The sequence below is a fragment of the Nesoenas mayeri genome, assembly GCF_963082525.1.
Source record: "Nesoenas mayeri genome assembly, chromosome: 7".
NCBI lineage: Eukaryota > Metazoa > Chordata > Aves > Columbiformes > Columbidae > Nesoenas > Nesoenas mayeri.
The window spans coordinates 34,337,571-34,348,954 of record NC_137551.1 but is presented as its reverse complement, the minus strand read 5'-3'; the positions used below and the strand labels follow the sequence as shown (position 1 = coordinate 34,348,954).

Here is an 11,384-nt window from a genome sequence, read left to right as displayed (position 1 = left end):
AGCATGCTTATTAAATGCCAGTGTCTAAGCTACCTGTTTAACTATGGGTCACCGTTGTGTCCTCTCAGCTGCCTGAGGGAATTCTGAAGCTTGGTCAGAACCAAATTCATTTGCATCTCTCACTCCTGTAAACAAATTACCTCTGTTATTGATCCCAGTATTCAGTAGCAGTTCATGCCACAATGAAACCTGATGTGTTTTAGTATTGTATTAAAAGCCACGACTAGAAGAACACTTCCCACACCGGCTACTAGATCTGAATTATCCGCGTCTGGCATTGCGTAAACATTTCTTTCAGTTCTTTTTGTTTGAGTTCATTTAGAGCTTCTGGTTCCGCAGGGCTCTTCTGGACCTTTGCCACAGCAAAATTAATCCCTTGAGTCAATCCTGCTTGTGTGATGTTTGCGACCTGGACCATGGAACTGCGAATTTTAGCAAAAGGAGATACAGCTCTGCTGCTGCTGTCAGCTGGGGAAGGAGTCGTGTGCAGTCCCGGCTCAAGGCTGCCAGATACAGACCCTGGGTTTCTATGAGATTTGTTGAAGTCAGTCCCACCGACAGCTAAGAGCTGAGGATTTGGCTCAGAAGACTGTACATTCAGCTTGGATGGCCTGGAAGGAATATGTCCCGTAGCTTCAGCCTTGCTTTCTGCCACCCTCGCTGTATTATTGCTGGTTTGATTTACTAAGTGATGGGGCTCTTGAGAACCAGCCTCAGCCTCCAAAACATCCGACGCCTTAATTTGAGCGTCGTGCACAAACCTCTGGCAGTACACATCAACAGGTTTAGCGAATTCCACCTCCGCGCTGCCAGCGGAAGGCGTGGGCACGTCCTCACCGCCAGAGCAGGTGGCCGCAGGGACAGGGACATGAATGCTGATGTTCATGTCGGTGCTGCTGACAGACTGGGAGCGACTGCCCAGGCGCGGGGCCGAGGCGATGATCCCGCAGCTGGGCAGCACGTAGTCCGTCTGCCCCATGTTCTCCAGAGAGCCCGTCAGCTGGTTGTCCTCATCCGATTTGGAATTAGTCAGGAAGTCATCGGAGTGGAATGAATCATTATCCGATCCTTCTGTATCAGATTCAGTGTGGACTTTAGTATCTACCGCTGGATTCTCTAAAGTTTCAAGGCTACTATCTGATTTCCAAAGATTCACTTTCAAATTGGGTTTTAAAAAATTGACCTTCACTTCAGGTTTGGTAAAGCTGCCTAACTTGCGAAGGTTGCTGATGTTGACGTTGGATTTGGTTTGCTTCACTTTTTGATTGAGAGACGAGAACTTGCTCAGTAAATAATTCTTGCCTTGGGCCAAGGACCCTCTGTTCTGAGAGCGAATGCCAATGATGTCCTCATGAGGTTTACTGCTCTTCCTGGAAGAAAAAAAAACACCTCTGATGTCCAATCAAGGCAATCCTACTTATAAACACCAAGTATTTCCCAGCTTCCAGTCTATTCCCATGATACAGATGGACATTTTTAGCAACTACATTATCCTTTTTTTACATAATTGTACCCATATAAGCTAATCCAACTCAAAAACAAAGGAGCATTGTTATAGAATGGTAGCCAAACAAGTGGAAAAGGTATCTTTGGTTTTAGATATAACTGGATTTGAATTCTCTACATTTGTAATTCTTTGTGTACGTTCTACTCCGCAACAGGATTTAGCAAATATCCAATCTTCAGTGCCTGTAAAAAAGGAAGATTTTCTTGCTCTACTTTCTACTCATCTGGGAAAAGATGCTGCAATAGTAGCCCAACAATCAAATGCAGAAGAAAGTTGTTGAAATATTCGCCCTAATAGTTTTCACTTCACAATTTACAGTTGTGCTACACAACACATCTTCTAGTAGTTCATACAGTCTGGATCTGAAGGGTTCAAAGTAATGCAACAGATGGCACTTGAACTGGTGAAACATGCTCAGCTTCAGCCAGCCATCCTCTTATTTCTACTCCATTGTCCTTCATAGATTTCCTCAGTTAACACTTCACCAGTATCTGTAGATAAATGTTACCTCTGCTTAGTTATAGACAATTGACTTAGAGAAAACTATCTAGAAAACTCTGGTAAGTACTTCTAATTATCAACTGTGCTTCCATGTGCCATTCTGACTAACACTTCAGGCTTCAGAAGTTCCACTCCAGTCACTTCTTCACATAAGACCTGTAATGTTATCTGGATTTGTTAAATCCAAGCCAGATTTACACTTCACAGGTTGTCTTCTTACTGCAGGAGCAGACATTAAAATTCAGATAGGAAAAATTAAATTCGACAAACTAACCAAGAACCATCTGATTTGCAGTATGTTATTTACGTTAGGTAGTGTATTTTGTCTGTTAGCACACAAATAAAATAGTATTCTTGCTTATACTTTTAGATAAGCACCTGCAGGCTTATTATTGAACTCCTAGCACAGTAGCCAGATATAGACACTTCTTTTGGGTGTCACAGTAGATGTGGCTGTTACCATGTGCTGGCAGCCACCGAGGACAGAGCAGAAATGGGACACGAAAGGTTCACATTTAAGGACTCACCTCTCCAGCTTTTTCTCAATAATGGGCACATCTAACCCCATCGCTTGCTTCGTGATTCTCAGCATTTCTGCAATGCACTGAAGAGTGTCTGAAATGCAACCGGCAGCCCATCAGAACCTTAAAATACACCTTAAAATCCCATATTCCAAAAATCTGAAATTAATCACATCTAAAATTATTTTTGCAACATAATTAAGTTACTTCAGTTCTTTTTCTTTGTTCCACCCTACAAATTGCAATTCTGATCTAAAGTTTACAAAATAAGCTTAAAGAATAGACTGTCCTTAAACCCTAAATACTGGGTGTAACTGAACCACTGCCACGATGCATCATTTGTGGAATGAAGAGAAGCAATAGACTCATTCTAATCCTTCTTAACAAAACTCAGTGCTCCATGTAAGAAGCAATCTTTTTCCCTTATTATTGTTCATTTAATTTAGTTAAACAACAAGCAAGAACATTTCTAGACAGTGATTTCACTAAATCAACCAATTTCTTCCACTCTTTAGGAGCTAATTTAAAGCTCATTTTATCAGTTTTGGAGTAGTGAAGATCCGGACATGGAAATGTCTCAATTCTAGAGAGATGTTGCTTTAAAGCCATATCTGAAACTTATTTTTCTTTGTATTAAATCAGTAACATTCTAGTGTTTACACAGGAAGCCACATACAGCATTTTTTGTTGGTTCCCCACACAACTAAATTATATTCATCCTTCTTCAGAAGTTATTCTAAGGGCAATGGACAAAGTGCTTCCTAGAGAAATGCTGGTACACTGAATGTGCTTATGTATACAATTTTTACATAGGAAACAAACCTTTTCCATCTTCATCTGGGTTGCGTACCACAGCTCTGAGAGTGTGAAAATACCCACTCGTGTCTTTGTATTTGTAATGCAGTCTCATGCAGGAGAACTTGGGTTTGCCAAAGAGAGTGGGCTCAGGCCCTGGGAAAGAAACCAGATGAGAACTCATCTTTACCCAAACACCGCAAGAGATATTGCAAGGGCTGTACCTAAACATATGTAAGAGTGGACAGTCATCTTCAGCATAAAAAGCTTCATGTTTTCTTTAGAGTAGCACACTTTAAATTGAAGATTTGACTCTCTGTGTATGTCTATTATAATCGAGCCTGATTGTTTATTACATATCACCCTTTCGAACAGAAAAATAAATGCTACACTGATGACATCCTGTAGTTCCTGCAAGGATTAAAGGGAAAGCTGATATATTTTTATCAAGTGGAAGCAATATAAATTTCAATACTTAGACCACATGCTTCAACTCTTCAATGTGCTGCATATCTACCTCATTAAACAGGGGTGTTTTTGGTTTTATAAGGTATTTGGGCCAGATGTTTCAACCCCGTTCTGTACATCAGGGTGTATTACAGATCTCCACAATACAGAATTGAGGGACCCCTTTCCACTGACCCCTCAGAAACTGCACGTTGACAGTGAAAGTTACACCGAGGAGATGATGAAATCACCATGTGTTGTGTAATGGAGGATTAAACAAAGATGTCACATCTTTATACTTTCAGCTGAAAGTGCTGGATTTAGCCTGCAGATGATACATTCTTTAGTCAAAAATAAGTTAATCAGCAGAACAGGATTTCATGACAGCACATTGCTTATCAAACCTTAAGAGTTTTTAAAATAAGCTATAAAACACATCCACAGTATAATCCAGAACCAGCTGTTGTATTTGAAGCAGAGTGCACTGAATGCACAAACCTGTGATCCATTACGGAAGTTGATCAAATTGTCATAGCCAATTGATTAAAAAATTGTTTCAATTAATCCCTGTGTTAAGGAGTTTGAAAGAAGGAAAATTTTAGACCCTACCAGTGATCAAAGTTTCCATTTCGAGCAGTAGCAAAAGACAGGACTGAGAGTGAATACAGACTCAACTCTGGTATCTGTTACCAGCAAGAAAGCACATTTTGAACTATGGTAGATTTCACATAATATACACAATGTGTTGAGGCTCGCTGTTCCAATGTATTTGCAAGATGCTTTGAGAAGTGCTCAAGTTATTGCTAAGAGCATTCAAGAAAGATATGATGACTACATTCTTACCTATTTCTATTTTTTCCAGAGCTTCAAGACTTAACCTTTGGTATTGATTCACCTTGTCAATCTCATCATCGTAACTACAAAAAAACAAAGTGAATCAGAACTTAATGCTTCCTACTAAAGCAAAGCTACTAGAAATAAACTACACATAGTAAGAGAAAGTGGTAACTTACTAGGCCACGTAGTAGGCAGAATTAGAAAGTAACAGCAGAACATCCACATCCTTATGAGTGGCATCAATGAGACTAAGGAATGGGAAGAAAAATGAATATAGAGAGAAGGGTTTATTGGTACAGCTGTAACCCATCCCCAGGGTATTTTAGGGACACTTTTACAACTGCAGGAAGATTACAAGGCATTTCAGGTATGGTACGTTATCTCATGTGATGCTGCTACCTCTTCTCAGCCTCAAAAAACAAGTTAGGTCAGACATTTCACAAACTAAAACATCATGTGCCATTAGACTTACTATACCATAAGCAGATCCACACACCACTTTTAAACCTGGAGTTACCTAATAGCTCAAGTAGGTCAGCAGCAGATCCAAAAATAAATAGAAAACCTACAAGCTATTAAAAATGCAAACAGAGAAGTGGAAAAATACCTCAGACTGTGTTTAGGTGATGAATCTTGTACTTTGAAGAGTTATCATAACATCCTGCTTTGTTATTTTTAGATGCTGAAGTTTAACCTGCAGAAGATCAAGCCACTATTTTTCTTTTACAAGTTAGTGAACTCTGAACTTGATAAGGAGACTTATCAGTTAGAGTCGATTCTCACTACTTTTCATGAACAGAGATCTAAGCTTTCCTACTATTGACTCACTAGACAGGAATTTAATCTGATCAGATGTGGCTCTGAAATCAAGTTACACTTTCTCCATAAAGCAATGAGGAAAACCAGCTCCTCAGACAGTCCCTTCTAGAGCTAACAGGGGTTAGAAGTCCTCTCCACAGCACCCACCACATTTTGGCAATATTAACTGAATGTGTGCATTTCCAGGTGGTGTCTGAGGTAACTCCAGCATGCACCACTTTAATGGCACCTTGGGAAAAGCACATGTTTAGAGGACCTTTCCTTTCACAATGGCATGTATTGATCTCTTTAAAGACTTTAGTCACTCTATAAAACTACCTACTTGTACTCTGTTAACACAACTGCTATCAAAATCATTTAATGTCAGTACTAACAGGGGCAGTAGTAATTATCCAAGGTATTGTAGTAGCAGCTGATCAGTTATGACTTGATTCAACAAACCTTGGATCACAGTCAATAAGGGCCCAACCTCCATGGAATTTTTCATCATCTGGTAAAAGCAGCTTCATGTAGCTCTGCAAGAGCTGGCTGATCAGTTCCTGGTGGCTTCTCAGGCTCTCCTTGTGCAGGGCTTCATGCTCTTTCTCCTTCGTAAATATGGAGTAAAGATCCTCTGTTACAGGGATACCCTGCATCAAATCTAAGCAAAACAAAAATATCAAACAAGAAGCCAACAGTTATAAGTGATATACAGCAACAATCTGTTGATTCCTTTGTAAATTCCTTCCAAATGTTCCCTATTTGAAGATGCTGAGGAAAAATGGTTAATTATTCTTTGTGAATAGAATGTTGCCTGAAACTGAAAAGTCAGTAGGTATAGCACTATTTTCTCCCAGTGAGAAACAGGAGTTAACTCAGCATTTTAAGAAACACTTGCTACAAAAATTTAACTGTCTAAAAGAGATGTTACACCACAGTTAATGCTAAAATGGAGTTAAGAGCAAATTATACAGTGAGTTACACTGCATGTAATCCCTCTGAACTGAATGTTGTTTAATCTCCAAATGGAACATGACAGTTCCATATGGCATCCGCTACATAGACGTTAACATTATGTACACTCAAGGTGCTTTTAAGCTTCAGGAAAAAAAAGTCAATGAGATAAAGCCAAGATGACTTCAATAAACTCTTCTAAATACCATAGTTCAGCTTATAGACGAAATAGTTTTCTTACCTATGACTGCTTGCCTATAAGCATCCCTGAAACGATTCAAGTAGTATCTGTTTGCAGAATTAACTCCATCCTTCATCACACCTGCCAGCTTTCTTTCACCAGTCCTCGTGAAGTCACCCTGTCACACAGAACACACAGACCATGCTCATATACAACCTGCAAGCAGCAGTCTCAGCTTAAAAGCTTTGGCGTTCTGAAACTCAGAACTGAATGGATGAGAACTCGGAAATGATGTTGAATCGACTATTCCATATAGAAGTTGAAGATAGTGATTTTCAAAGAGCATTTGTTTCTCATGGCATTGTCTGACTCTGCAGAGAATATTATGCTTTGATAGACCTATGATTCTATATAAAGTCTTACTGGAAAAGAGTAAATCTGGATATATAAGCCAGCTCACATTAAAGCAGAACTCTCAAGACGGTCACTGGGATGCTTTAATACCTCAAAAAATAAAAATCACAACACTTATGTTTTGGCTTTTAATGTAAAAGGAGCACTACTGGAGCAATAGAGAAGACTGAAGCTTACTGAAGAGTGGTTTTCATCATCTCTGCTTCTGCTACCAAAACAAGCATAACACACTGAAGGAAAATAGTACATATTCTCACAAGCTCAGAAAAAGAGTTTCAAGGCCACAGAAGGCTTAGAATTTGAATAACAAGCAGTTTTGGTAGTTACACTTCATTAGAGGGTTCTATTTGCAGACACTCTGCACACTAGCATGGAACAGTTCTAAAAGCCACGCCAGCTACTGCTAGGGACACTTCAAGTGTGAGTCACTTCCAAATTAAAAGACATATTATAATTAAACTGCAAATAAATTTAATCCATTAATCTAAACAGTGATTAATATTTAAGCAGAATGGATGCAAATGTAGCTCTATAAATCTAGTTCTGTCTTCAGATCTGAAGTTTAAAATATTTACAGTCAAGACAAGTGAGTCAGGCTTTTTTTTTTTTAAAAGGATTAACGTAATAGACTAAGTTCAGTAGAGACTTAAATATCTTTAAGTGTTAAGCATTTCTGCTATAAAGGGTTTTTCAATGCCAAATACCAAGAATACTAAAAATTGTTCCAGCACTGACTAGACACAAAGTAGCTCAAACTCTGACTTTTCAAAGCAGAAGTGAACAGTAAGAAGTTTCACACATGATTTCTGGTCTCAGTAGACAAAATGCATTACAACTAATTAAGTCTTTAAAAAATAACTAATTAAAATCATCCTACTACCTACATATCCTGATTTTCAGTCCTTCAGAGTATTTAAGTACTGTGCTTAAAAGTACTATAATGGTGCTTTTATTTAAATAGAAGTAAAGCTTAATATAGATCTTAAACTCTTAGGTCAGCTTTGCTTTGTATCTAGATATGAAAGTAACAGAACGAAGTTAAAATACAGCCAGCACTGCCACAGACACCCAGACACTCAAGTCTCTTCCAAATTGAACCAAGTGTGATACAAAACATTCTTCTCTCGAAAGGCCTCAAGACAAAAAAACATGTAGGACGTTTGGTTAACTTTGTGACACATACAAGAGTTCTCCACTGGACATAAAACCTGTGCCACGACATCAGAACAGGTAAAATTCCTCACCCTTTACCTTCAAGGCCGCTGTGCCCGCGTACTGCCGGCTTATGGCATCCCCGTTGTTGGCCCATATTATCTGGTAGATTCTATTGCATTTCACCGGCAAAGGCTGTTCTGGTGGCATCACCCCAAGTTTTTTGAGCTAGAATTTGACATATGCATTAATACAAGGCTCAAGGATAAAAATAATTCTCAATATCGGAGCTTGATAGAGAAAATGGGAACACTTGCCATGCGTTTAATGGTGAAGTTTTATGCGATCTGAAAAAGGAAGCCGTTCTGCTAATTTGTCAGGTTAAACTGGTTGTTAGCAATGAACTACTAATCCATTGATAAACATATCATTGGATACAGAAGGATTATATTAATTATGGATGTAGGAGTCAATCTTCAGAAAAATTAGCTGAAGGAAAAGTAGTTACTCTGATTAGTCAAGATACAGGCATTGTTTCTGTTTTCTATAGGGAGCTATCAAAACAGACAACACGAATTTGACATGAGTAAACAAGTTAATCTATCACAAAGGCATTCATGACCTCAAAGGCTTCAAAATAAAGAAATGGAATCACTTTCCAATTACAAGAAGCAGCGTAACAGATTCCTAATCATTTGTACTAAAGCAAATGTAGTGGCACGACCTTCAAACTTACTCCTCTCCCAAAATAAAACCTTAAAGCGGCTTCACATGCTGTGATTATTATTAATGCTTGCACCTTTTGGACAATTGCTGTTTAACACTGATACTGAAAGTAAAATATCTTACTCTTCAGAACCACTTAAGTATTAAGTTTTTCCAATGTAAGTCTCAGATAGAAACTTGAGTGATTTTACACATACTAAACTGGTAAAGCTGCACTTATATAACTGCAATGTAGTTACTAAATGCCAGACCAACTGCAGAGGTTTTCAACTTTGTTTTACTGCACAGCTTACGTTAAAATGACTAAATTGAAACAGGAGAATTGTCTCTGAGATGTGGACAGTCATTTCTGCTTGGAAGGAGGGGATTAGGCATCACAGTTTTAGAATGATTTCAAGCTATTTTAACTGTACATATTACCTGCAGCTTCATGGCTCTCCAAATACGGATAGTTTGCAAAGATCCTTTTCAGTACAGGTTAGTTTAGCATTTTTCAAACACACAGATGACCCTGTGAATAACAGGTAAGTTCTGAGGTACCTCGGTACTTGAAAAGCACATTAATCATACGTGCCTGCTGTTCCATGACCACTCTGGCAATAGCAGCCTGCACAACATTGGTACGATCCAGACAGTCCATGCAGTTAACACGAAAAATTCCTTCCTGTTTACAAATCACACCAGCTTGATCAACCCTTTCAAGAGAAAAACAGAGCAGAAGCATAAAGAGACTTAAAATCCAGAGTAATTTAGCTTCTACAAACAGTAGGAAACTTTACACATGAAATACTATTTATAGTTGCACTCATCACCCCAGAATTAATTACTCTTTCATCTAGGCTAAATATCCAACGCACCCTATTGGGGCCATAAATTTGTATGTAATCAGCTGTTGAATTCACTTCCTACAGATATAATACAAGCTTTCAAGAACAGGCACTTCATCTCAAATTTAGAAACCAACAGTAACAACAACACTTCACACAACATGTACTCAGCACTACGTAATAACTGATCAAGACTGCAGCAATGCTTATTCCCAAAACACATGAACTTTAATCAGTACAAACTAAAGGTCAAACATATCTACTCTTTTCAATAGTGAAGTTGGCATTGCAGGGTTTGTGGGTCAAATGCAAAGTGTTTCACATTAAATCCAAGAAACCCTAGAAGTGTAAAATGCAGTAAGCCTCAGGCAAACCACAGAGAATTTTTGCGGTTACATATGTAGAACACTAATACTTTGGAACATAAACTCTGACATGCAAACTGGGCACCAAGAGAAGAATATAAAACATACTAGTTATGACAAAAATCAAGGCCTCTGAATATGTACTTTTCCCCTCCACAAATATTTCATACTAGTTTAAAAAAAAAAAAACAGTTAAGTACCTACCAGCACCACTTCATGTCAAGAATAATATCATGAATGGCATCGGTCAGTGTTTGAACATTTTCAAACTTCATTCCTCGGCTAAAACAAAGAAATTCACACAAGTTAGTTTGAACTAGACTAGTGATTTCTTTACTTATTTTATATTATTTGTAATGTTAACAAAGATGGTGTTTTGACTAAGTGGGAGAGACAGACATTCTCTCCTGCAATAAATAGCAGCCAACATTCAAAACTATTTTAATGTACAGTTCAATATCCAAATTCAAGACAAGAGATTCAGATCTTTAAATTCAAGAATTTGCAGTCTTGAATGCTGCTTCCCTAAGAAAGAAGAATTGTACAGCTATTGAGGTACATGCAACATTCTGTTCTTATTTTAGGCACAGTCTCCACAAAAGCAAGTACTATAGATCTGACATTGGGATGCTCTGCCCTGCTTTACCAGTTATTCTACAGAAAAAACACCTATAGACACACCATCCCCTCCTCCCCTCACCCCACCAGGTGGTTCTCAGTGTTGTTCTCTGTTCACTAATGCTCACAGTGCAAAAACAAACAGTCCCACTTACCACAGCAGTTCTTTGGTAAAACGCAAGTAAACAAAAGTTCGTTTAAACAAAAGAGTAAGTATCAAGTCAATTTGGGATGTCAATAGTGCTACCAAAAAGTCTCTTAAGGTCAGTACTATTTTGAGGAGGTTTTTTCTACCACCTCAGACAGTATCTACTAATGACACACTTATTCAGTCAGTAATGCTTTTCCAGGCCAGATGCAATCCCTAGATTAAGTTGGGAAATGAAGATTAAAACAGAGTTTTTAGGCTCCATAGAAATATAGTGTGACAGATCACATTCTTGGGCATGTGAACACAGTACTAGGCCATGTCAGAGTGAAGTCATGAAAACAGCAACTATTTATACCGGATTAAAATAAAATCCAGTGTATTTTATAATGGAACAGCAGCAGCGAGATTCTGAAAGAACCGGTCATATGTATATAGACACAAGCATGAAAAGCAGAAGGACATCTTGTAGAAAAGAATTAATGCTACACAGTTTGAAAAGCAGGTCAGCCACAGCTTTACATTCACAGCGTGTCTAAGGAAACTTGCCTAAAATGCATAACAAAAAAGCTTTGTCCAATAACTGCATATTA

At 38.4% G+C, this 11,384-nt stretch overlaps 1 protein-coding gene across 2 annotated transcripts in view; it reads right to left on the bottom strand.

Annotated features, from left to right (window-relative positions):
- Positions 1-250: 250 nt before the first annotated feature.
- Positions 251-11,384, bottom strand: part of INPP5F (inositol polyphosphate-5-phosphatase F) — a gene marked incomplete at its 3' end in the record, with an annotated part of 40,242 nt that continues 29,108 nt past the window's right edge. The window contains exons 11-20 of one of the 2 annotated variants that reach the window (XM_080347693.1): positions 10,230-10,307; positions 9,408-9,528; positions 8,207-8,335; positions 6,602-6,719; positions 5,869-6,067; positions 4,785-4,856; positions 4,615-4,688; positions 3,352-3,480; positions 2,536-2,623; positions 251-1,391 (exon numbers count right to left, since the gene is read on the bottom strand). In XM_080347693.1, the coding sequence (XP_080203819.1) occupies positions 251-1,391; positions 2,536-2,623; positions 3,352-3,480; positions 4,615-4,688; positions 4,785-4,856; positions 5,869-6,067; positions 6,602-6,719; positions 8,207-8,335; positions 9,408-9,528; positions 10,230-10,307 (2,149 nt within the window). The remainder of the gene's footprint in view (positions 1,392-2,535; positions 2,624-3,351; positions 3,481-4,614; positions 4,689-4,784; positions 4,857-5,868; positions 6,068-6,601; positions 6,720-8,206; positions 8,336-9,407; positions 9,529-10,229; positions 10,308-11,384) is intronic. The other variant, XM_080347694.1, reaches the window with a different exon arrangement.